The 27669-nt window shown below is 42.5% G+C and overlaps 1 protein-coding gene across 2 annotated transcripts; it reads right to left on the reverse strand.

The window, feature by feature from the left end:
- Positions 1–23794: 23794 nt before the first annotated feature.
- Positions 23795–27346, reverse strand: LOC108302250 (calcitonin-like). Of its 2 annotated transcripts, none has more exons than XM_037737507.1 (4): positions 27227–27346; positions 26112–26206; positions 25213–25365; positions 23795–24284 (listed from the first exon to the last, which is right to left on the reverse strand). In XM_037737507.1, the coding sequence occupies exons 2-4, from the start codon at positions 26195–26197 to the stop codon at positions 24095–24097; spliced, it is 429 nt and encodes a 142-aa protein (XP_037593435.1). In that variant the 5' UTR covers positions 26198–26206; positions 27227–27346; the 3' UTR covers positions 23795–24094. The 2 variants fall into 2 exon arrangements, with proteins under 2 accessions (XP_037593435.1, XP_017381283.1); XM_017525794.2 differs by having other exon boundaries at positions 27203–27345.
- Positions 27347–27669: the final 323 nt, after the last annotated feature.

Genomic DNA, 27669 nt, shown 5'->3' on the forward strand with positions numbered 1-27669 from the left:
GTAATCCCAGTATTTTGAGAGGCCAAGGCAGGCGGATCACCTGAGGTCAGGAGTTTGAGAACAGCCTGGCCAACATAATGAAATCCCATCTTTACTAAAATACAAAAAAATTGCCTAGCATGATGGTGTGTGTCTGTAATCCCAGCTACTCAGGAGGCTGAGGCAAGAGAATCGCTTGAACCCGGGAGGCGGAGGTTGCAGTGAGCTGAGATTGCGTCACTGCACTCCAGCCTGGGCAACAGGGTGAGACTCTGTCTCAACAACAACAACAAAGACAAAGAGAATAGAAAATATTATATAAAAGTTAAAAACTTTGGTGGATGGTGTGAAGTCTAATGTCAACAAATCGAGTACAGGAAGGAGAGGATAGAGAGAATGTAAGAGAGGAAATATTGGAAAGATAATGGGTGTGAATTTTCCAGAAATGACAAATGTTTACAACTCTTTAAATTCAACAAGCCCTACAAATCTCAAAGCTAATTAATAAAAAGAAATTTATACCTAGGCAGAAGTATATGAAATTGCAGAGATGTCTAAGGGAAAATAATATCTTGAAAGCAGTGAGAGAGAAATGGCACCTTACCTATAAAGAAAAAAAAGAAATTCATTGGAAGACATAAATGTGTGGATTTTTAAAGCTGAGAAAATCCCAAACAGACAAACCTGAAGAAATACATGTCAACAAATATTATAATTAAACTTTAAATGACAAAGAAAATATCTTAAAAGTAACTAGGACAAAAAGGTTATCTGCAAATAAATACCAATTAAACTAATAACTGATTTCTCAACAGCAACAGTGAAAGCCAGAAGATTGTACAATAATATCTTTAAGGTCCTGAAAGAAAATAAAATATCAACCCACCTATATGTGTGTGTGTGTGTGTGTGTGTGTGTGTGTGTGTTCAGAGAAAAGGGGCAAAATAAAAATATTTCAAAGAAATAAAAAGAAATTAAGAGTATTTACCATAAACAGACCCTCTATAAAGAATATTATAAATCAGAGTTTTTCTATCTTTTCCTTTTTACTGACAGTATTGAAATGATCCTATATACTTGTGTATTCAATATGACACTATTCTAGAAGTAGTAATTATTAGATCAGTGGGTATGCCTCTGCATTTTAAGTTGTGGCAGATACTACTAGGTTTTTCTTCAAAACAGTAGCACTAGAGCTCATCAATCTTTTAACTTCTTTTCAGACTGAGGTTACACCAAGTGCTGGACTCAGTCAGGACCATATATATTTATATTCCAGGTACCCACTTGAATGTGATGAAACTCCTTTGCGACGGCTTGTCCTGAACTGGCTGGATGCTTTTGTCTTTTGCATTAACTTTAGGTAATGGAGACCCCTAAGTCCCCTACTCCGACCCTTCTCTCCACTGCCCCTCAGTGGGAGTCTTCATTACAGCAGCCCCTATCACTCACTCACGTTGATGGCCATGAGCAAAACTGCCATAACTTGTGACGATAATAGGGATTCTGAGTTATTCTGTTCCTCAGACATACATTTCTGTCTTATATAAGAACCTTCCCCAGGCAGCTTTTTCTGATTTTTCTTCTGAGAAGCTCTGAGACCAGTCCAATATCTTACTTTGGTCAGGTCAAGAAGGGAGACATTGTAGTCCTGTGTTCACAATCAATCAATAAACATATCTTAAGCTTCTGTTGTATAACACACTAGAAAGAGACACACAAATGCATAATTAAAACGTAGTAACTCTTAACATGAATTCAAACAAAATACTGCATCTGACTCTGCATGACCTTGGACAATCATGGTCCTTATCTGGACCTCTAATTTCTAAGACCTCCAATGGTCCTACTCCAGTAGTATGCTGGTAAATGTTCAATTGTTGACTTTCTGAAAAGACAAATGTCTGTAAGTTTATTAGACATTTTACTGATATAAAGGGTGTATAGCACACAGTTTACAAATAATAAAATGTGCTATAATATTTATTGTAAATTAGGTAGCCAATTGGTCCTCACAGAATGCTTTCATTGATTTTTGCTGAACTCTTGTACCATAGACAACCTATGCTTGTAAATGATGACAGAGTATAGCTCTGGCCTGAGTGTTGGTCAGTATTTTTTGTTTTCATATATAAGACAAAAATGAAACAATAAATACATATGTTAGAACTTCACTCATTCATCAGTGACAAGATTAGCTTCTTTGTGAAACTGGATAATAGTGATAAAATACTGAAAGGCTATTTCCTCAATTTTTGGTAGTCACAATGTACCAGCTATAGACATGATACACTTTTAAGCTTAATAGCCATTTTTAACATTTTCTTTATTATTTCTTGAGTCTAGGCAATCAAGAAAACAGTAAATTAAGCTCTGATTGGTAGTATTTATAATTTCTGGGATGTAAGTATTCCTACCATGATTAAGTTCAAGCTACCAAATATGCATCGCTGAATGAAGGTTGGGAAGAGATGTGACTAGCACACCATTATATAATGTTTCTACCATACATACACAATAGATGTAAATAACCTTAACAGCACAGATAAAAGTGACAAGCGGTACAATAAATAGGAAGTGACAAGTTTGGCGTGTTTATTACCTTATTTTTACATTTAATTCAGTTATAAGTTTTTATAATTTAATTTTATTAATGGCTCAATGGTGTTTAATAAAATGGCTCAACATTTCTAAAAACTTAACAATCAGCTCTCAAAAGCCAGTGTGAGCCAGTTCCATAATGCCACTGCCTACTGCTTTTAAGATAATGTCTATAACCCAATAACCTTCAGAAGCTTATGGAAGAACATTTCATAACCAGATAGCATGACAGTTGGCACCAAAATTCTTCTCTTTGTTTATTCCTGCCCAGAAGATAATTATTTATAAATGACAGGATCTGGAGGCGTAAGGCTAGGTTTAGTTTGTTACTTAGCCCCCAAATACTACATTTGACTCCTTCTCTCATCCACCCTTCAGCATCTCTGCAAATTCATGGGATAAAGCACAGTCTTGAAGGAAAACAAAAAAGAAAATAAAGGATCATTTTTGAACATAGTGAAAGAAATGCGATTCTCCATTTGCTCCCCTGCCCCCACATCACTCCTATGCATTTATTTATACACAAACACTAACTTTTGTTTATAGCTCTCGAAGCTCACCTTCAGCCCATGGTAATAATCAACCCCTTGAGTCAATACCTTCATTTTTTTTGATGGCTAGAGAAACAGAGTTACTCACCAGTGGCTCTCCTATCAGGCCTACCACTCCTACCCGAAGTGGTCAGTTAGTGAGGGAACTAGAACAAGAACTCAAATCTTAGGCTCTTTGCCCCACATTAAGTTGCATACATACACACATACATGCACGTGCATACACATGCACAGCCATGCATATACATACACTCACTCATACTCACAGAAGCTTGTCTGTCCTCTGGCTTCCAGAAGGTTTGTTTCCCCTTCATGGTTGAGTTGTGGGTCAGCAAGGCTACTAAGTGAAGATGAAGTTGCTTCAGCTGTAACTGTGGCTCTGCAGGTGCCTGGAAGGCTTGTGAGTGGGAGAATCCTGTCTCACATTGAGGCCTCAGCTCTATCCCTCCCCACCTTGAGGTTCAGAAATACTCAAAGCTGAGATTTCTACTCCCTGTGTCCTAGTTTCTCAGGGGAGGGTCAGTCAGCTCTAGGGATAGGAGAAGAAGATCTGTCAGGGACCTGGGGAGACTTCCACCTGCCCCAGAAAGTGAGGGAATCACTGAAAAACAAACCTTTTAAAGAATCAGAAAAAGATAGAGGTCATTCTCATTCATAACAACTGAGTTTCCAATATAATCCCAGGTTTTGAATGGTTTTCTCTTGAAAGCTCCCTAAGGAAAGAAACCTTGCAATTCTTCTAAGCAGCTTGTTCTTTCTCTGTCTGACCTCATTCTTTCCAGCTTCAGAGTCAGCTCTGCTATCTGTTGATGGGCCTTTTGGTGGTTCTGTGATGGCATCCTCTGTTTTGATATATCTCCAAGATTAGGACAGCATCACCTTTTACATCAGCACCTGCACAGAAAACATTATCAAGACGACAGGACAGTATAAAAATAGCTGATGACCAGACAGGCCCCAGACCTGTGATGGAGATAACAGATCAGAAGATCATGATGATAGTAGCTGACAGGTCCAAAAATATGAGAGATGGGCAAATATCCAGAAAAGTTTTATTCCATATCCTGCCACCATTTCTACAGAATATGAGATAGAGGGGAGCTTGATGATCATATGGTTCCAATTTTCCCATTTTATAGAAAAGAATGCTGAGACCTAGTGAGGACTGGCCTGCCTAAGGCCACACAGGGAGGCCAAAGCAGAGAGAAGGAATAAAAAATCAAGGTCCTGGGCTCCTAACTCTCAACCTAGGCCCATTGTGTTTTCCCTATATTATACTGCTACATATTCTGGTGGTGGTGTCCACTTGAGAATCAATGGCTGCTCAGCTCAGGCCATCAGTGCTCAGGCATAATCATTGTGGGCTGCGGCTGATCACACCTCTCTATCCAGCCTCCTCAGTCCTCCTCTCCTGTGAACCTCAGAAATCTGAGCAAAGACTGGGTGTCCTAGTACTGGTGATCAAATTCTATTTCCAAAGGCAACATGGTCTCAGCAGAGACACAGGAAGAGACGAATTGCTGCAGTCCATCTTTGGTAACTTATTGACTTAGTGTCTCAGCAGTTAGAACCAGTCTCTTTGCTTGGCTAGTGTGTGGGGGGATGGTAGTGCCCAGATTTCGACTAAAGTCATTCTCAGGAGTTTGCTCTGGCGAGCATACCAGCATTTCTCCAAAAGGAGACTTCTCATTCTGGTTCCAGAGTTGATTTTGGGGGATCCTGGGACCTCATGTTTCCTTTCTAGGGAATGAACATCTGCCTGATGGTTTAGCCCTCTAAGATGATTCTTGATTTTGATTTTCTTTTCTGTACCTTCATTCAGCATATTGGCCTAAGACCCCTTTTTCTGTCACCTGAAACTTTTTGATCCCTGACCTTCTCTCTTTCCAAGCTCAGTGCACAATTTTCTAAGTTTTCCTCACTGTGCAGTTTAAAACAGGCTCACTTAAGTTGGCTTGTATAGGGGATCTGTGCATTGTTCCTTTAAGTAAAACATAGCTATTTAGTTATTAGCATCCCCAAATGCTGAGTACTGTGTGAGGTATCCTGGAGACCACAAGGAAAAAAACCAACAACTCCTGCCTTTAAAATACCTTCAAGGAGAACTACAACCACTGCTCAAGGAGATAAGAGAGGACACAAACAGATGTAAAAACAATCCGTGCTCATGGTTAGAAAGAATCAATATTGTGAAAATGGCCATATTGCCCAAAGTAATTTATAGATTCAATGCTATCCCCATCAAGCTACCATTGACTTTCTTCACAGAACTGGAAAAAAATCACCTTAAACTTCATATGGAATCAAAAAAGAGCCTGCATAGCCAAGACAATCCTAAGCAAACAAAAACTAAAACAAAAAAAAACACACAAAACAAAATAAAAAAAACCAAACCTGGAGACATCATGCTACCTGTACTACAAGACTATAGTAATCAAAACAGCATGGTACTGGTACCAGAACAGACATATAGACCAATGGAACAGAACAGAGGCCTCAGAAATGACACCACACATCTACAACCATCTGATCTTTGACAAACCCGACAAAAACAAACAATGGGGAAAGGATTCCCTATTTAATAAATGACGTTGGGAAAACTGGGTAGCCATATGCAGAAAGCTGAAGCCGGATCCCTTCCTTACACCTTATACAAAATTTAACAAGATGGATTAAAGATTGAAACATAAGACCTAACACCATAAAAACCCTAGAAGAAAACCTAGGCAATACTATTCAGGACATAGGCATGGGCAGGGACTTCATGACTAAAACACCAAAAGCAATGGCAACAAAAGCCAAAATAGACAAATGGGATCGAATTAAACTTAGCTTCTGCACAGCAAAAGAAACTGTCATTAGAGTGAACTGGCAACCAACAGAATGGGAAATAATTTTTGCAATCTACCCATCTGACAAAAAGCTAATATCCAGAATCTACAAAGAACTCAAATTTACAAGAAAAAAACAACCCCATCAAAAAATGGGCAAAGGATATGAACAGATACTTCTCAAAAGAAGGCATTTATGCAGCCAACAAACATATTTAAAAAAGCTCATCATAACTGGTCATTAGAGAAATGCAAATCAAAACCACAATGAGATACCATCTCACATCAGTTAGAATGGTGATCATTAAAAAATCAGGAGACAACAGATGCTGGAGAGGATGTGGAGAAATAGGAACACTTTTACACTGTTGGTGGGAGTGTAAATTAGTTCAACCATTGTGGAAGACAGTATGGTGATTCCTCAAGGATTTAGAAATATAAATTCCATTTGACCCAGCAATCCCATTACTGGGTATATACCCAAATGATTGTAAATTATTCTATTATAAAGACACATGCCCACGTATGTTTATTGTGGCACTGTTCACAACAGCAAAGACTTGGAACCAACCTAAATGCCCATCAATAAGAGACTGGATAAAGAAAATGTGGCACATATACTATAGAATATTATGCAACCATAAAAGGGATGAGTTCATGTCCTTTGCAGGGACATAGATAAAGCTGGAAACCATCATTCTCAGCAAACTGACATAAGAACAGAAAACCAAACACTGCATGTTCTCACTGATAAGTGGGGTTCTCACGTGGACACAGGGAGGGGAACATCACACATCGGGGTCTGTCAGGGGGTAGGGGGCTAGGGGAGCAATAGCAGGGGGTTGGGGGATAGGGGAGGGATAGCATTAAGAGAAATATCTAATGTAGATGACAGGGTGATGGATGCAGCAAACCACCATGGCATGTGTATATTTATGTAACAAATTTGCACGCTCTGCATATGTATCCCAGAACTCAAAGTATAATTAAAAAAAGGAAAAAAATACCTAGAATACATAAGAGAAGATGGAGATGTTAACCAATTATAGTATCATGTATTCAGGGTTATAGTTGAAGTGACCTATAATCAAAGTGCTGTAAACCTTGTTACTCAAAGTGTGGTCTTCAAACCAGTAGCATTGGCACCATGGGGTAGTTTGTAGGAGTTGCAACCTCTGGCCTCAGCCCAAACCTATTGATTAGAATCAGAATTTTAACATAATTTATGCATGAATCACATGGGGGTGCTAATGCTGCTGGCGTGTTGGTCCCAGTTTGAGAAATGAGGTTGTAGAGCACAAAGGAAGGGACAATTCTGCCTAGCTGAGGGAAGGGCTAACGGTGACATTGAAAGAACCATAGAAGAGGTGACATATACACTGGGCAAGAAAGAATGGATAAGACTTTTCTGAGCAAATGCAGGGAGAAGACATGTAGATGGGCAGTCCAGGCAGAGGAAATAACACAAATAAAGGCACAGGAGCATGAAAAGTATATTTGGGGAATGATAAGCAGTAGTCATATTGGACAAATAAATGAAGATAATGTTGAAAATACAGGCTGGGACCATACTGTGAAAAATTTTTTATGCTATGTCAAGGACTGTAAGCAACAGGAATTCAAGAAGTTCTTTGTAGAGGAAAAGCAAGATTGTATACCTCTCGCTTAAATGAAGAGGGCAGACTAAATGGGAGAAAGTCAGACAACCTCAAGAAGCCTGGAGGAGCTTATTGCAATAATCTAGGCATGAAATCAATAAGGGTTAGAACTAAGGAAATGGCGGTGGGGATGTATGTTATTTTAAGCTGCTATATTTGTGGTATTTGTTATGCAGCAATAGATAACTAACACAGATTTCAGTTCTTGGAAGTGGGATGATGCTGTAACAAATACCTAAAAATATAGGAGCAGTTGTGTAACCAGAAATTAGGCAGTTGCTGGAAGAATGTTGAAAAGCATCTATGAGAAAGTTTAAATTACCTTGAACAAATTGTTAGTAAAAATCTGAATATTAAGGACACAGCTGGGAATTAACATGGAAGGTTTAGGTAAAGGAAATGGATGAGGCTGAATTATTTGATCACTCTTGGGAATCAGAGGAGCTCAGCACCACTTGAGCTGAAGCCACACCTGCCCTTCAGGGAGGCTCAGCAATCTTTAACAGCTCCCAGATCTGGTGTGTGTAACATTGCCTTCTGGTTTCTATAGGGTTCTATGGAGTTGGCTTTGCATACCCTGGGCCCAGCCTTCAAGAAACCAAAGGACAAATAGCTTTAGTAATCCTGCCCAGACTTGGTATTATTGCATCTTGTTTTGAAATCCTCAGACCTGGCTGCTGCATATTCTACCATCTCCAGAAACCCAGTCATCAGCGACCAAAGAGTCAGCTCTCTAGCAAAGCTGGTCTTCCTCATGAAGTTCTGACAGGAATCTGGCTACCACACAGGAACTGTGTGGCATCCAACTGTTACCTTACAAGCTTGTTTCTTACCCAGTTTTAAAGCTCCACATCCATCATGGGACTTTCAGTAACTTCCCGTTTCTGGATAGAAGGACTGGTAGTTCTCATCTGCAGTGGGGAGGCAATGGACATTGGACTTCCATCCAATGACTGATCAGCTCATTCAGGCTCTGTTACCTCTTACTTCCCCAATTGCTTTGTTTACCTGGCAGAATCCTGTGCATTTTTAGATACTCAATGTGATATCATTTCCCAGGAAATCTTTTCTATCTGGGTCAGGTTAGACCACAGCTTCTTGTGACTACTGCAAGGATAGCATTTATCACATTGGTCTCTAATTGCCTCCTTTCTTCATGTGATGAATACTTTTTGAGCACTTATACTTGCTGCTACATTGTTTTGATAGAGAGCAACAGGAATGCAGCCCTTGTGTGAATGTCTGAGAATAGACATTAATCAAATTGAAGCAGGAGTGGCTGTGAACAAACCTCTCGAACACTGAATTGGGAAGAAAGTGATAATTTTATTCACCTGGGAGCTGCAGCAAGCATGGATGCCTCAACAACCAAGCTCCCTGACAAAGAAAATCCTAGACCTTTTAAAGGCTCATAGTCTAAGAGATCTAAGAGGTGCACATGTGAGAGGGTTGTGATTGATTAAGCAAGCATGGGGGATGTGACTAGATAGGGGTCTTGAATGGCTGAGCAAGAACGATGCTGTCTGAAGTAAGGTTCCTCCATACCATACCTGTGATCTATAGATAGGATTGTGGTTAGGAGTAGGGGGTTTTATGTTTAACCTTCAGACCTGGTCAGCGGCACCCCACCAGTTCTTCCATTGACCTCATCTGGCTCACTTTTAACTTTCATTTCCTCCTTTTCTCCAAGCACAGGCCAAGGGAAGGGGGTCTCCCTCCTCATTTCCCCCACTTTGAGAACTTCACTTATCTATTAGTGAGGGTTCTAACCCTATTCCTCACTATCCTGTCATTTAATGATACTGATTGATAATGATTCATGTAATATGTCCGAGCTGAAGTCTTTTGGTGAACTGTAGTAGTGACTAAATATCTAATCATTTGGAGGAATATAGGTGATAAACAGAGAAGTAACAAACATGCACCTATTATCAACACCACACCTATTATGAGGGTTTTAAATCCTCCTAAAGCTGGGAACCATTTCCCAAACATAGATGTAGGGTCAAACCCGTGCCAAACTTGCACCGGCACATGGGCTAGTTTTGTCATATCTCACAATATTTTCAACTGCCTGGCCGTGATCATCTATATGCAGACAACAATTGGTTAAATTGAATTTCCCACAGACTCCCACTTCGGCCGCTAGCAAGTAGTCAGTGCTAATGTATTTTGGTAAACAGCATTTCTCATTTGAGTTTCTTGCCAGGCCAGAAGGGTTAAAGTTTTACCAGTTTTATTGGTGATTATTTCTAATACAGCTTGTAACTGGATAATATGGTTGATCATATAAATTGGGGTTGGTATTCCCATGAGCCATCCTGTGCCCTTGTGGCAGGCCCATAATATTGTATGATTTTCTCAGGGGGCCATTCATCATTTTTCTAATCTCCTATAGATAGGCTTCTTGGTTCCTGGGAAGATGTATAGACAGGGTAGCCTAACAATTCACCTGTCTTGACAGGCAATAAGAAAGAGGGTTTAATAGTATCGATGACACAGCTGCGGGTCCAGCTTTCAGGCAGCTGCACATATGCTCTGTGCCCGCATATCCAATACAACCCAGCTGGGGCTGTTCAGTCTCAATGGAGCCTGGGATGATTCCAGGCATCCTGCAATGTGGGGAATTTAAGGAGAGGGTTCTCCTCTGTGTGGTTTGAACTCTATCAAGTGACTGAATCTACTGTTTTACTGTACAATTGCTGTCCCAGGCAACTAAGCCTCCCTACTGGGATGGTGAAGTCTTTTCCCTCTCTGGCTAGGCAATAATGTCCAATAATTGAGACTTTTGGGACACAGAAACTGTTAGTTTGAATCCTTTGGACTGAGGGTAGGTCTGAGACGGGATCAGAGAGCACTAACTCTGGCTTCCCATGGCCACTGGTTTCCCATTGTAGTTCCCCTGCATACATAACAAGAAGTAACATTAAGTGAGTGGGCTACATTTTCAGCTAACTGGAGGAATAAGTTTTTCATCTTCTTCGTGAGTTCTGGGGCTGGTTTGTTTAACTCATCTTAAAAAGTCTGATACACCGGCACTGGACTGGAGGTATGTTTTTGGACCTCCTCTTGAATTAAGATATTTACCATGAGATCCAGTCCCTTTCCATCAATTCCTAGCTTTACATATTCGCCTTTTTTCCAGCAGGGATCCTGTGGTTTGGTAATTTTTACCTCTAATGGATTGCAATGCCCAGGGGTACAGAGAACATTACTCTAGGGAATATTTTTCCCTTTGTAAGACAGATGGGGTCATTTTTATCATTTTTCCAAGTGGCCCAGATAACATATGACCAATAAGTACATTCACTACACCAATATGTTGTCTGGCAAATATACTTAAGCTCTGCTGCGTAACCTGGCTCCCAACCAAGAGAGCCACATCCCTGATTCATAGCCACACAAGCATCAAATTTTATGACAACTTGCTTGAGAACTCCTTTCTCCTCTGTTCTAGCAATTAACTTACTTGAGGTTTTCCATGCCACAGTTGTTAAGCGTTTTACCTCAAAAATTGTGCACATGGGGGGCTCTGATGGGTCACAGCAGACATCTGGCTGTCCATCCCCTGGGTTGCACACTTTATATTGGGTGCCATTGTACAAACAAGCTCCCCTCTGACTTCCTGTATGTTTATAATAGCTGTAGAACAAAAGGATGGTAGTGATTTTTTGTCCTACCTCAGTGGCCTTATGTATACACTGAGAACAGTCTCCAAAATCAGGTAAAGTTCTTATTATATGAGTTCAAATTCCAATGAGAATGAGTCCCACGATGAGTTTCCTCATGCTTCGGCTATGCGTGGACCCCAGCTTCTGGCATGTGGCTGGGGCAAGGCTTGTCATCTTCCTTAAGCTGCTAATCTTGCAGCTGTTGTTGGGGTCTGGTTGCACCTCGCAAGTTTTAGCTGCTGCAGGTTTTACTTGGGTGTGATGAATCCAAGCTGGTATTCCTTCCACCTTCACAGCTGTGGGAGTGGTCAGGATTACGGTCAGGGGTCCTTTCCACCAGGACTTCAAAGGGGTAATATTCCAATCCTTTATCCACACTTGATCACCTGGGAAAAAGGGTGAACTTGGGAAAATAAGCTTACTGGGCACCTTTCATTTACCCAGGCTGAGATGGGTTGAGTGACTTTTCCTAAGGCCTGTAGCTGTTTTTGCAGTTTAATTTCACTTTGAGGAGTTCCTGGGAGTCCCTGTAGTATAGAGAGAGTATAGACGGTAGAGTATTTTATAAGGGGTGTACCCTGTTTTCTTAGAAGAGGTGCATGTAATTTTAAACAACACCATGAGAAGTGCCTGTACCCACTTTAACCCTGTCTCCTGGCATACTTTCCCTAAACTATTTTTGATTGTCCGATTCATTTACTCCTTTCTGTAACTTTGAGGTCGATAGGCAGCATGCAGTTTCCAAGTGATTCCCAACACTGTTGCTGTCTTATGAACCAAGTCAGCCATAAAAGCCAGTCTATTGTCTGAGCCGATGCGCAAGGGCAGTCCAAACCTAGGAACGAGATCTTGAAGGAGCACACAGGGTACTTCTCAAGCTTTCTTGGTTTGAGCTGGGAATGCTTCTACCCATCCAGAGTATGTACATACCAGAACTAGCAAATACTTATAACTTCCACACTTGGGCATTTCAGTGAAGCCCACCTGGAGATCCTCAAAGGGAGCTGCTCTGTAAGACTATATGCCAGGCAAGATCATTGGACCCTGCTTTGCATTGTGTTGTCGGCAGGTGACACGTCGTCATGACACTGCCTTTGCTAGAGCCGACAAATGTGAAATGTAGAAGTACCGGCCTATTAACTTTTTGAGAGATTCTTGGCCCAGATGGGTAGTCTTATGCACGGCTTTTACAACAGCAGTGCTCAACAGCTGTGGCACTGCTATTTTTCCATCTGGTAACTGGATCCATCCTTCCTTTACTGCCTGACCCCCAGGTGGGTTCCTGGCAACTGGGTCCTTACATACTCCTGGGGGTTTTGATAATCAGCTGGAACATGCTCTTCCAGCAATTTCTGTGCTGCCTGGAACACTCTCCGTCTCTCATCAGTGTTGAAAAGGTACATGAGCAGCTGGTGACAATTAGCCCAAGTGGGATTATGAGTTTGGATGACAGTCTGAAGCAGGTCAATGAAAGCTTATGGCTTGTCAGTGTAAGATGGGTTGCTGTTTTTCCAGTTTATGAGTTCAGCCAAAATGAATGGTATATATGTGAAGACACACCTTTCTACCATGTGGCCATTTTCATCTACTCCAGTGTACCACTGTTCTCTTAGAGACATTTGCACTCCCACCTTGGGTGGTAACCAGGCTGCCAATGGGCGTGATTTTTCTGGGAAGCAGCCTGCTATGGGAGGAGTGCCTCCTGAAGCCATGCCTCCTTTTCCTTCACTCTGGGTGATTTAGGAGTGTTCGGATCTTGTGAAGGTGCAGAAGCCTCTGGCTCTGGAGTGGGGAACCTCTCCTCTGCTTAAGGAGGTGGTACCACTGGAGGGGTGCTACTGGCAAAGAGTCTTCTGGTGCCAAGTCGGCCAAGACCTTAAGAGTCTGTGTCCTCTGGCAGGTGGAGTGAGATCTTTCCCTACCTGTCTGTCCCTGGACCAACAGAACTGCAGCTGCCTGGCCCTTTAACCACTGTCAGGGGTTCAAAACCAACTGTAACCAAGAGTATGTATATGGGAATTGGTTGGGTTGTTCTGGCTTGCCTATAACCTTGTGCCACACTTTGAAGACAAGAAACTTATCCAGGTTCCCTTCCAAGGGCCAATCCACCTCTAATGCTGGCCAGGCCACTTCACACAAAGTCCTAAGTCTTCCTGGCATCATGGTGGCACCGTAATCTCCATTAAATTCCTTTTTGAAATTCTTTAGCATAGTTCCCAATGGAGTGAGTTTGCTCTGTGTTTTACCCATCTCCTTAAGAACAGCACTACCACAACGTAGAAGGGTTTCTCATTGATTTTGCCCGATGCTACTAATTGGGATGCTGTATTCCACCCTCAGTCTCTCACCCGTTTAGGTGCAACACTCTCTCTTTCTTCACTTTCGCTTCAGATCAGTAGGACTGTCTCCCTCAAGTCAGTGTTTCAGACACTGCTTGGCATTGGAGAGATCGTTACTCCTCCCACAATACCTAGATTGTGAGGGCACCCCCTTCAGCCTTATGCAGAGTGCCCCTGATCCTAGCTGGCCCCACAATGTGCTCGGGACATGCTGCCCACTCTAATGAACTTGTGGCCTCCACACTTCGTGGCTGATGAGCCCAATTGGGCCTTTCCACATTTGCACACATACTCACACACCTCCCAACACCCAAATTCTGAGAACCCAAGATTACTGAGACCAGTTACAAGGAAACAAAAATCAAGTTCAAAGTGCCAAAACAGATTGACACTTCATGGGCGATTAGGCCATGCTTCCACCCAGAGGGATGGGAAAGTTTCCCAAGACAAGTCCTACCATGTTTCTGATGTCCGGACACTTCAGGCACCTGTTTCTTCTTGGTGTTTGGCCATTGGGTGGATCCACACTGCGGGGGCCTACCCTGATTTGTTCTGGCGAGGCATTCCACCAGGGCCAATGCCTACCTAGGAGTGCTATCAGGACTTGCGTTGCCCAAGTGGGCTGGAGTCCCCCTCAGGATGCTCCACAGGGCAAGGCAAAACCACCTGGGTGCCTGTCCCGGCCGTTTTCCCACCGAAACTTGCTTACAAGTTTCAGGTCAGGGAACCAAATGAAGCAGGAGTGGCCACAAGCAAACCCCTTGAACACCAAACTGGTAAAGAAGTGGTAATTTTATTTGGCTGGGAGCTGTGGCATGGACACCTCAACAACTGAGCTCTCTGACAAAGAAAATCCTAGCCCTTTTAAAGGCTCACAGTCTAAGAGATCTAAGAGGTTCACAAGTGAGAGGGTTGTGATTGATTAAGCAAGCATGGTGAACATGACTAGACAGGGGTCTTGAGCGGTTGAGCAAGAACAATGCCTTCTGAGGTAAGGTTCCTCTATACCATGCCTGTGGTTAGGAGTAGGGGGTTTTATGTTTAACCTCCAGACCTGGTCAGCGGCGCCCAACCGGTTCTTCCACTGACCTCATCTGGCTGGCTTTTAACTTTCATTTCCTCCTTTTCTCCAAGCACAGGCCGAAGGAAGGGGGTCTCTTTCCTCAAATTAATTGCACTAATAAATGCATAATCTAAAACTGAAATGGTAAGCTGAAAGAGAGATACTTCCGCCATTTGAAATCAAATTAGAAATAAAACCTAGACTGTGGGGTTGTAATCTGGGAAGATTTCTCTAAGGAAGTAATACTTAGCCGAGATCTGAAAGATAAGAGTTAACTGGGAATAGAAAAGATAAGAAAGATGACTCCAGAGCAGGGAAATGTCACGTTGAAAAATCTTGTGGCAGCAAGAACATGCTGAATGTGACTCACTAAAAGAATGCTATAGTAACTGGACTTCAGAGGGGGAGGAAGAGCATGGTAAGAATGAGGGTGGAGCAGTAGTTGGGTGTCATATTATACACAGCTTTGTGGACTATCTTAAAGGTTTTATACAGAACCTGGCACATTGTTGGTTACTTTTATGAAGGCAAGGAAGCATTCCTACAAACTTCCTAGATCTATGGATAAGCCAAGTTCTCCAGGAAGCCTCTAAAGAAACACTCTTTGTAGAAATAATTAATCTTATCATTGTCCTGGCAAGTCTTAATAGGAGATGAGGCCCTAATTTATAGTGCTTGGCTCAGGGTCCTACCAGAGACAAAGGCAAGGCATTTGTTAGCTCTCCGCATCACTTACATGCAGCAGTGGCTACAGAAATATCCAGAAAAGTTTTGCCAAGAGAAGAGATATCTGAGGATCCAAATAATTGAAGAGACTTGTCCCCCAACATCAGATAAATTATTGATAATAGATAATCATCTAGGATGGATTTAGCTAGTGAGATGACTCACAGAAACCCCAGTGCAGCTAGGGATTTCATAGTGAAAAAAAAAAGTGATTTCCTTTAAATATCTGGCAATTAATACCCAATCCTTGCTTGAGATGTCTGTTCTTAGTCACAGCCAGTTCTCCATGAAGGGTCTACCCAAGAGTGAACCTCTTGGGAACCAAATGGAGCAACAAAGCAAAGAAAGTGAGCTCTGCTCATGATCAGAGGACTTTTCTTAAGAGTCAGAGTGATCCAAAGATAGAATGAGATATCAGGAAAAGGTTACCTCAAGATTTCAAAAATAAGCCAGAAGACCACGTGGGAGGTACAGAGAAGATACAACCATGCAGTTGTTATACATGGCCTTAAGGGTTTCTTCCCACCATGAGAATCTCAGAGGCAGAAAGGATGACATGAAACAGTGGCTACAAAACAGAGAGAAATGAGACATCAGAGAGGGAAGGAGGGTGCTGGTAAAACACAATGATGAGGAAGAACAGAAGGACTTAATTTTGTTTGAAGTGGAAGCAGCTTATGTTATTGCACCTAATCTGATCTGGCCTTGGGAACCAGGGGAATGATCTGATGATAAAGCCTCCTTTCTGGGAACTGTGGCCTTCAATGGGATCTCAGGTCAGCACCTCCAGCCAACTCCAAAGGCTGTGCTTTCCAGATTTCAGGGGTTGAGCTGGAGTTATCATAGTTTGATAGGTATTAGTTATCGATTACTATGTAGCAAGTTACCTCAAAATTTGGCAGCTCACAACTACAAATACCTATTGTCTCACAGTTTCTGAGAACCAGGAATCTGGAAGAGGCTCAGCTGGGTAGTTCTGGCTTAGGGTCTCTCATGAGGATGCAGTCAAACTTTCAGTTGGGGCTATGGTGATTTCAAGATTCAACTGGGCCTGAATTATGCACTTCTGAGCTCACACACTTGGTTATTAGCAGGTCTTCATTTCTCACTGGCCATTGGCCAGATACCTCCATCCCTTTGCGTGTGGACCTCTCCACAGCCTACTTGAGTGGCCTCATGACATGGCATGTGGCTTCTCATAGAGGAAGTGACTTAAGAGAGAGAGAAAAGTGAGCAAGTGGGTGAAGCAGTGCCCAAAGAGGAAACAAGGTTGGTATGTAGAACATATTACTAGTAATAAGAAATCTGTCCAATTAAAAGTGTGCAAAATATTTAAACAGAAACTTTACAAAAGAAGATTAACAAATGGCCAATAAGTACATAAGAAGATACTCAATTATTAGTAGTCATTAGGGAAAAATTTTTTCTTTGAGATGGGGTTTCACTCTGTCACCCAGACAGGAGTGCAGTGGTGTGATCATGGCTCACAGCAGCCTCGACCTCCCCTGACTCAAGCAATTCTCACACCTTGGCTTCCTGAGTAGCTGGGACTACAGGCACATGCCACCATGCTTGACTAATTTAAAAAAAACAAAACATTTTATGGAGACCGGATCTCACTATGTTGCCAAGGCTGGTCTCAAACTCTTGGGTTCAGGCAATCCATCTACCTCAGCCTCCCAAAGTGTTGGGATTATAGGCATGAGCCACCATGCTCATCTGGGAAATAAAAATTTAAACCCACAATCAGATACTGCTAAAGAATCATAAGAGTGGCTAAAATTAAAAAGACTTGAAAACACCAAGCATTTGCAAGGGTGTGTGGAGCAAGTTGAATGATCACACGGTTCTCCTGGGAGGGTAAAATGGCATAGCTATTTGAAAACAGTTTAGTTATATGCATGTTTACCATACTACTTCTAGATATTTATCCAAGAGAACTCAGCTAGAAAGACTAGTACATAAATGCTCATAAAAGTATCATTTATAATAAACCAAACCTAGGAACGTTTTAAGTATTCATCCAACAAACCTAGGAACATTTTAAGTATTCATCTAACAGTGAAATATTACTTAACTCTCTTCCTCAAATCCTTGAGAATTGGTACCTGGTTAATCCAGCAAGTAGTTATATAATGATACATGCAATGATATAAATAAGTCTCATGAACATTATATGAATGAAAGGAGCTAGATACAAGAGAATACATTCTGTTTATCTATGTATGTATGTATGTATGTATCTATCTATCTGTCTCTCTATAATCTACCTATCTAATCCATCTTTCTATCTATCTCTGTAAAAGTTACTCTACAGTGATAGAAATCAGGTCAGTGATTTCATAGATCAGAGGTTTAGGAGACATTGATTTCAAAGTGGCATGAGGAATATTCTTGAACAATGAAAATATTTGATACTTTTCTTGTGGTGATAGTTACATGGACCATATGGTACATATTTTTTTGCAAAACTCATTGAAATATAATTAAAAATATAATTTTATGTTATTTAATTTTTACCTATGATAGTTGACTTTAAAAGTAAGAGGAAATGAAAAATATGTGATATAAAATTTTTTTAAATGCAAGGGATAATTCACAGAAACAAAATACTACTTAGAAACTTTATTACTTTCTCTTAGTTTTTTCAAGATCAACTACATAGGCAAAAATAACATTATAGATAATATAATTAATTACTTTAATTACATATATATATATATATAGATAGATAGATAGATAGAGATGTTAATTTTTACCACAGGGGACATACTTTTTTATTGTATCTTTAAAACATTTACAGGGAAAAGTCACATTATAAGAATTATAGAAAATCTCACTGGACACAGTGCTTCATGCCTGTAATCTCAGCTACTTGGGAGGCTGAGGCGGGAGGATTGTTTGAGCCCAAGAAATCAGGGCTGCAGTGAGCCATGATGATACCATTGCACTCTGGGGTGGGCGATAGATTGAGACCCTGTCTAAAACACAAACGCGCGCACACACACACACACAAACACACCTCACCACCACCAACAAAAAGAATATCTCAATAAATTTCCCAAGTAAAAAGTTATAGAGATTACTTTATCAAACTCCAGTGCAAAAAGCCTGGAACTGAATAACCAAAGTATAATTCTAAAAGCTATTTTAAAATTTTAAATATTATTCTAAATAGTTCTTGAGTCAAAGTGGAAGTCAAAACAAAAATTATAGAGTAACTTAAAAATGAGACCTTTATGTCTCAAAGCATGGCATATTGTTAAAGATTAACTCAGAGAACAAAATTATATTGTTTCATAATTTACTTTTTAACTTAACAAATATTTATTGAGGACCTAATTGCTCTATGAATTTTTCTAGGCTCTAGAGGTATAGCCCAAGATGCATGTAACTTTCCTCATAGAGTTACATGCCAGAGGAAGGACACAGGCAAAAAGAAAAACCAATGTATTTGTATATAATATTTTGGAAGTAATAAGTTCTATGAATAACAATAAATCTTGGTACAGTGGGTAGACAGACAGTGAACAGAGAAGAAATGCTATTTTGTATATGGTGGTCAGAAAAGCCTTCTTTGAGAAAGTGAAGTTTTGGCAGAGTTCTGAAGGAAATGAGGGATTCAGTTATGCCGACATTTAGGAAACAATGTTCCAGGCCCAGAAAATACTAAGTGCAAAGACGTTCAGGAAGCTGGAATTAGAGCAAGCAATGGGCTAAATGACGAGAAGAGAGGGCAAATAAATGATGGTGAAGTGAGATCAGGTAGTGCTTCTTAGATTATGATAAGAAACTTTTACTCAGTGGAATGGAGGAGATTTGAAAGGTTTTGAGCAGAGAATAGAAATGATATGACTTGTGATTTAAAAGAATCACTCCAGAATAGTTCATATAGCAAAAAGTGTAAAAACAGGGGGCTCAGTGGAGAGCTTACTATAATAATACAGGTAAGACATGATGGAGACTTGGATCAGGATGGCATCAGTAGGCGTGGAGAAAAAATGCTCATATATAAGTATTCAAGAAAAGGAGAATATAAGCAATTTTGTAATTCCTCTAAAAAATCTAGAAAGAGGCCAGCTCTATTAGTCAATTCTCATGCCACCATAAATAACTGCCTGAGACTGGATAACTTATAAAGAAAAGAGGTTTAATTGACTCACAGTTCTGTATGGCTGGGGAGGACTCAGAAATCTTACAATCATGGTGGAAAGAGAAGTAAACACATCCTGCTTCACGTGGTGGCAGAAGAGAGAAGTGCCAAGCAAAGGGGGAAGAGCCCTTTATAAAACCATCAGATCTCATGAGAACTCACTATCACAAGAACAGCATGGAGGTAACTGCCCCCATAATTTAATTACCTCCGACCGGGTCCCTCCCACAATGTGTGGGGATTATGGGATTACAATTCAAGATGAGATTCGGGTAGGGACACAGCCATACCATATTATTCCATCCCTGGCCCCTCCGAAATCTCATGTCCTTACATTTCAAAACCAATTGTGCCTTTCCAACAGTCCCCCAAAGTCTTAGCTTATTCTACCATTATGGAATTACAATTCAAGATGAGATTTGGGTGGGGACACAAAGCCAAACCATATCAGCAGGTAAACAAAATTTTGTGCAATAACTGGGTAAAAGGGTGTGGAAGAAATTAGAAAACTGGAAGCCAGAAATATAGTGAAGTTAAATAAATAAACAAACTTTGGGAAGTTCAATAAAATAAAAATTGTTTAAGTGAATAAAGAAAAGGAAAAGAGAATACTATTACGCTACTTCCAGAATGAAAAAGAGGCTATAACCTCAAATATGAAGATTTAAAATTTGTTGATTGGCAACAGGTCCTTTGAGGGGAAATTAGGATTAGATAAGGGTCCTTATGGGGAGGAAAAGCAGGATGGGTAAAGGCAAACCATGAAGGAGGAGTGCATGGATAACCTCTGAGGCTGGAGACCAGGGCACCCTCTGAAAATAAATATCAGTTGTTCTCTTTGACAGGCACAGGGTTCTAATTCCAAAACATCTAGTATGGTAGAAGGTAATAAGTGGTAAGGATAAAAAAATTAAGCAAAGAAGAGGGCTAGGGTATGTTGTTAGTGGGGGTGAGGTATAATTTTAGAAAGAATTATAAATGTCACCTGTCAGGACAGGTGACATTTGAGAAATAATTGGAGGAGATGAGGGCAGTGGATGAAGAGCATTCTTCACAGAGTATGAGTGGTGGTTGAGTGCTGGGAGATAGAAGTTGAGGAATAGTAAGAGGGGAGCTGTGCGTGGTGGCTCATGCCTGTAATTCCCGCACTTTGGGAGGCTGAGGTGGGCGGAGCATGAGGTCAAGAGATTGAGACTATCGTGGCCAACATGGTGAAACCCCGTCTCTACAAAAAATACAAAAATTAGCTGGGCATGGTGGTGCATGCCTGGTGACAGAGGAAGACTCCATCTCAAAAATAAAAATAAAAATAAATAAATAAGTAAGAGGGCCAGTGTATAGGAGAGTAAGAGATGAGGCCAGGCAGGTAATGGGAGTAGTGATGAGAGGAAAGAAAGGGAAGATCAACTTGGCCTGAAATGCTTCGGGTGTTTGCTTATGAGATGGGGAGTCACTGGGGTGTTTTGAACATAAGAAAGACATGATGTGATCTACGTATTACAGTCACAGTGGGTTACTGTGTTGAGTACAGACTGAAGGAGAGAAAGGGGCATAATTCTATGTGGTCCTGAGAAAATAGAGTCAGTGGATAGAAGGAGCTGACTTTTCTAACCACTAGCTAGCTAGCTAACTAACTAACTAACTAATCCTAATTAGCTGACTACCACCAGTGAAACTGGCTGCCAAGTCACCTTGAGAGTTATATTCAGCAGCTTGTCACTGGTGGTCCCATAGGATGCTATTGTTGTTGATGCTGAATAATTCCTACCTTGAATAAGGAAGGCATGAGACTATGACATTCTGGATTCCTTCCAATACTAGGAGCCCTTGATTCTATAGCATGCATCTGCCCTAGCTAGAATGGAAGCTCCATGAGCACAGGGAGTTTTATTTGCTCTGTTCAGTTCATTGCTCTGTTTCCAGTGCCTGGAATAGTGCTGGACCTTGAGTAAGACGTTTTTTAAACCTCACAGAACAAACAAGTTGGGTTGAATGGCATTGATGACCTTCCTAGTTTGGCTAGTCTGTGATCACTGTTTTAGGCTCTGAGTCATTGTTTCTAAAGTAGGCTAAGGAGTGGACGAAGGGGTCCTTATAGGGAGGAAAGGCAGGGATGGGTAAAGGAAAACATGCATGAAAGAGGAGTGCATGGGTAACCTCTGAGGCTGGAGACCAAGGGCACTCTCTGAAAATAAATATCAAGTGTTCTCTTTGACATGCACAGAACTCCAATTCCAATAGGGGATGCTTCACTTGAAACTGAGGGTACAAGACACTAGGGGTCCATCACGGGCATGTTTTCTTTGTGCCAAGTGAATCAGCTTGGTCAACAAAGTGCTCACAGGCCCCTGAAGCTCTACCTGGGAAAAACAGCACAAACAGCAGCTTAGAGTCCATTGAAAATACATTTTTAATTTTGATAGAGTTTATAAATGTCAGCATTGACATTTCTTTAAACAAGTTGTTTCAAGGCACAGCATTGTGTCCCCAGATGCCCAAAAGGAAGAGATTTCATGTCCCCCTGAGGTTTAGCAGAGCCACCAGTGTCAAAAGGATGGCTGACAGGGCCTAGATTTGCTACCAAATAAGCCAGTGAAACATGCTGTCAGATTTATGGTTACATAATCAAGTATTTAAAAAGATGCACAATAGGTAACTGCATTGAGCTTGCTCTGCATTTAGCAATAGTTCCTTTCAAACAAAGAAGATAGTTTTCAGTATCAATAAGGATGCCAATATGTATGTCTTCCATGGAAGCTTTCCTACAAATTGTTTTTATTACACATTAAAAGGAGTTCAGCTTCATTGTGATCTAGGAGGAAGAAAATAACAGCTAGAATTTAGTTACTGGTTAATTGTCAGACTCAACATCTATTATCTCACTTACTGTTTATGGTAAGGCTTGGAGGTAGTTACTATTGTAGCCCTCAATTTACAGATGGAGAAACTAAGGCTAGGAGAGAGTTAAGTGACCAGTTCATGATCATATAGCTAGCAAAGGGCAAATACAGTTTTTTAACTCAAGTCTTTGCACTTAATTCAGAGGTACATGACATAGTAATGTATACTCTAAAATGATAGTGTCGTTACCTTTCAAATGCAAATGCTAGAATAATCACAGTTATAATGGCAAAAAGCAGTGTTTTAAATAAACAGGATCTATCTTTCTTGGTCTGATGATCTCAGGGTTACAAGGGGAGACTGAAAAAAGAGAGAGATGAATCCAAATTCTAGCGATTTAGCTATTGGAACTCAGTGTTCTTTTTCCAGACACTGGTGTGGGTACCTTCCCTTATGGATTTTTTTAAACCACATGGTCTCAAGGAGGCTTAGAGTGTGAACTACACCCCTGTAATAAACAGTCATTCATATTCCCATCCCATAATACAAGGGCATTCACCTTGAGTCATTTAGCTGCTCAGGCTTGAAGGTTTCTGCGGCGCCTGCCGAAGGCTTCAGAACCCACATTGGTGGGCACGAAGTTGTTCTTCACCATGCCCCCAGATCTGCTCAGCAAGCCTGCCAGCCGATGAGTTACACAGGTGGCAGTGTCACAGGCTCTCTTCTGGGCAGTGGTTCTGATTTGCAGGATGAGAAATAAGAGAAGACCTGTGAGTGAGAGGCTGGGAGAGGAGTCAGCCCCATGGGACCTTCGTGGTAAAGTTGCTGTTCTGAAAGGCACTAATTAACTTTAAGTGTTTCTCCTAAATACAACTATCAGAGCAGAAAATCACAAGGCCATTAAGGAAAATGCCATGATCACTCCCCATAGATATTCCCAGGGGTGTCAGAAAACCAAAAGGTGACTCTGGATGACTGGCTATGGAATATGGAGCAGTTAACAGCCAATCTTTCCTGTATAAACTAACTCAAAATCAAAGCAGAGGCTTATGAGACTGGAGTGAATTATGACCCCACACCCAGCCCCATTCACAAAGACTATAAAATTGATAACCCAGTCATGGGCACCAACTACCCCTTCATAGGAAAATAAAAAGTTCCCCAGTCTTACCTGGAAGAGGAGCCGAGTTTGCAGCATCAAGTCCTAGAGGTGCTTACCTGCTCCCTAGGACTCCTGCTCTTGCTGCTTGAGCTCGGTTAGAGGAACCACCCACCATATCCTGTGTCCAGCTACCCCAGGGTTAAGGCTATTTCTAAGGATAGGTCTTAGACACTATGAAGCCTGGGACATACACCAAAGCAATAATTACCACAGCTCAGATCTTTTTGGAAAAATCATTTTATTCCTTAAATGATTAGCACATTCAGAAGCAGGACAGAGGAGCTCTCATGAAATCTCTGGGGGACTCAAAGCAGCCCTCATTTTCTGATGTTTTCCTGGGTGATTCTCTTCCAGCCTGTGAGTCCTGCTTTCTTTCCTCCCATCTGAAGTTCGAGACATCCTCTACCTCAAGGAAAGCCACTACTACCAGCCCAAAGAGCCACCAGAGAGGAACCAAACCACATGCATCAAGTTATAGGAAGGAAGCAAGAAGGAAAATTAGAAAGGAGAGGGAGGGGTTTAGTTGGGATCCTGGGGCATGCCAACGTGAGGGTGATGGTCTCTCTCCAAGCTGTTGTACACATCCCTTTTCTTGCCAGGTGCTCCAGCCCCAACTGCAGTTTTGGGGAACGTGTGAAACTTGCTGAAGTCCTGCGAGTATGTGCTCAGCATGCAAGTACTCAGCCTACTGCACCGCTTAGATCTGGGACTGCAGGGAAAAAACATGCCAGACAGTACCATAAACCTGCCCCCATGGGGAGTCACTTAGAACATTAGACCAGGCAGGGGACTCTTCGAGTAGGAGCAGGAGGGACACGCAGGAGGGCGGCTTGCTTTTCCCTCATTAGGAGAGCTCAGAGGTTCAGTGGGCCAGGGCAGTGCAAGGAAGGACTGGATGGGGAAGCATAATCTTTTCTGGCATTCTACGTGCTGTTCAGTCCTTCATGCTTGACAGAGGGGTTCTCAGGGCAGATGCAGGGGCACACATGCCTCTGCATGGGCAGTGCCTGGGGCTGGTCTCTGCTCAGGCTCAAGATGCACAGGAATGTGGATCTGGGGTAGGGTGCTCTCCCTGGCCTCCTGACAACATGCACATTTCCACAGATACCACATATTTAAAGGCTCAAACCTACCTCAGACACTGCTCTACCTGTCCCCATCCCCTGCAAGGGCCTCACCTTCACCTTGCAGATGTGAAATGAAGGCTCCTTGCAGGTGTGAAAGAATGTCATATGCAGATTAACAAGGTGGATCCAAATTTCTAAAATCTCCTGAGATATAGGTATATACATGTCTATACCTGACTTCACCCTCACCAGTCTTAACTTATCCCAATACTGGGAAGTCTCTGAGTACTGCAAGAGCAACTCCAACAGTGAGCAATTTCACACCTCCCCATTTCATTTCCTAAGAACTTTCAGAAATGGAGCTTTTTAATGTATCTAACCACAGTTCCTCCAGCTGCACTGGGACCTCTATCTCCCTTGGAGCTTGAGAACAACTGGGCCCAGGTCTCGGTGAACAACACAGCCTGTTGGATTCCTGGCCAGTGCTTTCTTTTCCACCTCTTGGGATCTGCCTTCCTGGGTATGCTGGGGGGAGGGGAGGCCCTGTGCGGGGCACTTGGGGAGACTCACCTGGAGCCCTTTGTCTCCTGCTCCTGCTCCTGCTCCTGCTCCTGCTCCAGCTCACTGGTCTTCATCTGCACATAGTCCTGCAGTGCAGCCAGCAGGAGGCGCCCTTTCTCCTCACTGAGTGTGGCTAGGTCTGGGCTTCTCTCCAGGGTGGACCTGTGGAAGGGAAGCAAACAGTGCAGGCTGTAAGCCCCTGCCTGCACTTCCCCAGGATGAGCAGCCAGGCTTCCTGGTCTTTGCTTCTTCCCCTGAAGATGTGACCACTGGGAATCCCAGGGACAGGGCACGAGGCCAGTGTCCTCCCCAGGACCCAGGCACTGGAGTGGCCTGCAAGCAGTGGTATGCTGGAGCTAGTTTGTATAGACTTGTCAAAGCTGATGGTTACATTTTCAGGAATTTTGCAAAGCTGAGTGCAGCTATAACTTTATAAATTTATAAATTAAATGCTAAAACTTAACAGTTAGTGCTGAACCTGAAAACAGTTTTAGTTTAATAAATTTATACGCGGGTGAGAAATAGATCAACAGGTAAAATATCAGATTTAACAATAACAAATTTATTGTCAAACTATTTAACAGAATAGTATGCAATTCATTTCTCAAATCATGGCTGAATAGAGTAAATAGGATGGCTACACATACAAAAGTTTGGAAAAAAGCAACAAAAGCATTTCTGTGGGACTCAATGGCCTATATGAAATTTATAATAAAGAGTATTGTCTAAATATTTATTACTACTTATAAATTGTGTAACGCACATCTTTATATGAGAAAAAATTATGTATTTGCATGAGTACATATATTACCCTGGCCCCCTGTTGGTTTTTAAGCATTCAGTACATCACACTTAAGAGGCATGGAATTGTCTGATTCCATTGCGGTTCTGGCTTCAGGCTGTCTTACCTGAATGGTGCTGCCTGGAGGCTGCCTGCCTGGAACAGCACCAAGATGCCGAGAGCCAAGAAGGGGGAGAACTTTTGGAAGCCCATGACACCTCTCTGCAAGGGAAGAATGAGGTAAACCACCTGCGCCAGTTCAAAGCTCTAGGAGCCCACAGACCTTGGCTCCTATCCTGCTTTTCTATCTTGCCTCTATTGCCCTGGCTTTGCGGCTACAGACTGGTCATCATATTTCTTTTCTTCTTCGTTTCCTCATCAGCACAGTGGAATCCTGGGAGGTTCAATGGGCCTGTAGCATGCACAGTTTGACAGAGCTGGAGGAGCAACCCTAGCGTGAGAGCTGAATGGGAGAGGTCTCAGTCCTACCCTTCTCCCCAAAGCGACACACATGCATGTAGACCTATTAGCCAGGTCTCTGTGGAGGACACACTCCCAGGACCCTGTCACAGAAGCTGCTCTCGTAAGGAAACCCAGAGCTGTCCTCTTGTGGGGCTTTTGCATACACCTGGATGGGAGAGAGAGGGGAGATCTGTCGAGAGGGATTATCTCTGCTAATGGAATCTGAGAAATAGAAGAATCCGTTTTAGTGCTCAGCCGCTCCGCCTGCTGGCACCTCAGTCCCCTGCAGTAACCAAATTTAACTCTTAAATTGGGACCCAAGACTTTCTCTCTTTGCTCCCAGGAGCCTGTAGTTTAGGGCTGCTTGTCCCTCAGTCGTCGTGCGCTTTTGCCACCTGTTCGCGCTGTTCCAGGTTCTGAACCAATTTCCCTGGGACTGCTAGGCGCCAGACGCGATCCCTGAACGCACCGTCTGCGGAAAGTCCTGCTCTGTGCACGGTCCCTGGGGAGCCTGAGTGTCCCAAGACCGGCCCAAGCCTGTGTGCAGGGGGAGAGAATAAGGCTGGAGTCCGCAGCCGAGCAGGAAGAGCGAGCCCGGGGACTGAGACTGTCCGATCCTACCTAGGGTAGGAGCCTGGTAGAAATCGCAGACTAACAGAGACTCTCTGATGAAGAGACTAATGGAGAGAGAGAGAAAAGAGGAGAGGGAGAGAGAAATTGACTAATGGAGGGAGAGGGAGAGAGAAGGATAAACACCTAAGCTAGAATCTCGGGGCTCACCTAGCGGGAGGTGGCCTGGATCCGAGGCAGTGGCGGCGGCGGCGTCCAGTCAGAGCCCTGTGGAAGCGGCGGCGACACTTGGGCTGAGCAGTGGCTCTGATGCCTCCCAGCGCCAGCGACCGCTCTTATTCCCATCGCTGTGGATCGGAAGGGTTCCGCCAGTACACAGCAACCAATGGTCGGAAGGGTCCTTTGCCCAAGTTGGGTTGCGTCACCCTCGTGCTTCCAGAACCTGTCGGATCCAGCAGGACGATCCCACTTGTACTTGCATTGAGGTCATTGATGGAGATGGGGGGGCGGGGGCGGGCGGAAAGGGTGGGGATGGTGGGGCATTAACTAGAAACGCCCTTAAAGTGAGCGGGAATTTGAGGGCAGTTTGACGTCGTGGTGAATTTCATCTCTGTCGGGCTTGGTTTTGAACTTGCGCCCCACTCCACCCCTTT

The sequence above is a fragment of the Cebus imitator genome, unplaced genomic scaffold (genome assembly GCF_001604975.1).
Source record: "Cebus imitator isolate Cc_AM_T3 unplaced genomic scaffold, Cebus_imitator-1.0 Scaffold39, whole genome shotgun sequence".
In the NCBI taxonomy this organism is placed as follows: Eukaryota; Metazoa; Chordata; class Mammalia; order Primates; family Cebidae; genus Cebus; species Cebus imitator.

What these genes read in the sequence shown, in the direction of transcription:
- LOC108302250 (XM_037737507.1), bottom strand. Translation starts at nt 26,197, where the DNA reads ATGGGCTTCCAAAAGTTCTCCCCCTTCTTGGCTCTCGGCATCTTGGTG. An exon ending in CTCCAGGCAGCACCATTCAG is followed by an intron (nt 25,366 to 26,111) that starts GTAAGACAGCCT and finishes TCCCTTCCACAG; the next exon opens with GTCCACCCTGGAGAGAAGCC. An exon ending in CAGGAGACAAAGGGCTCCAG is followed by an intron (nt 24,285 to 25,212) that starts GTGAGTCTCCCC and finishes TTTTCCCTGCAG; the next exon opens with TCCCAGATCTAAGCGGTGCA.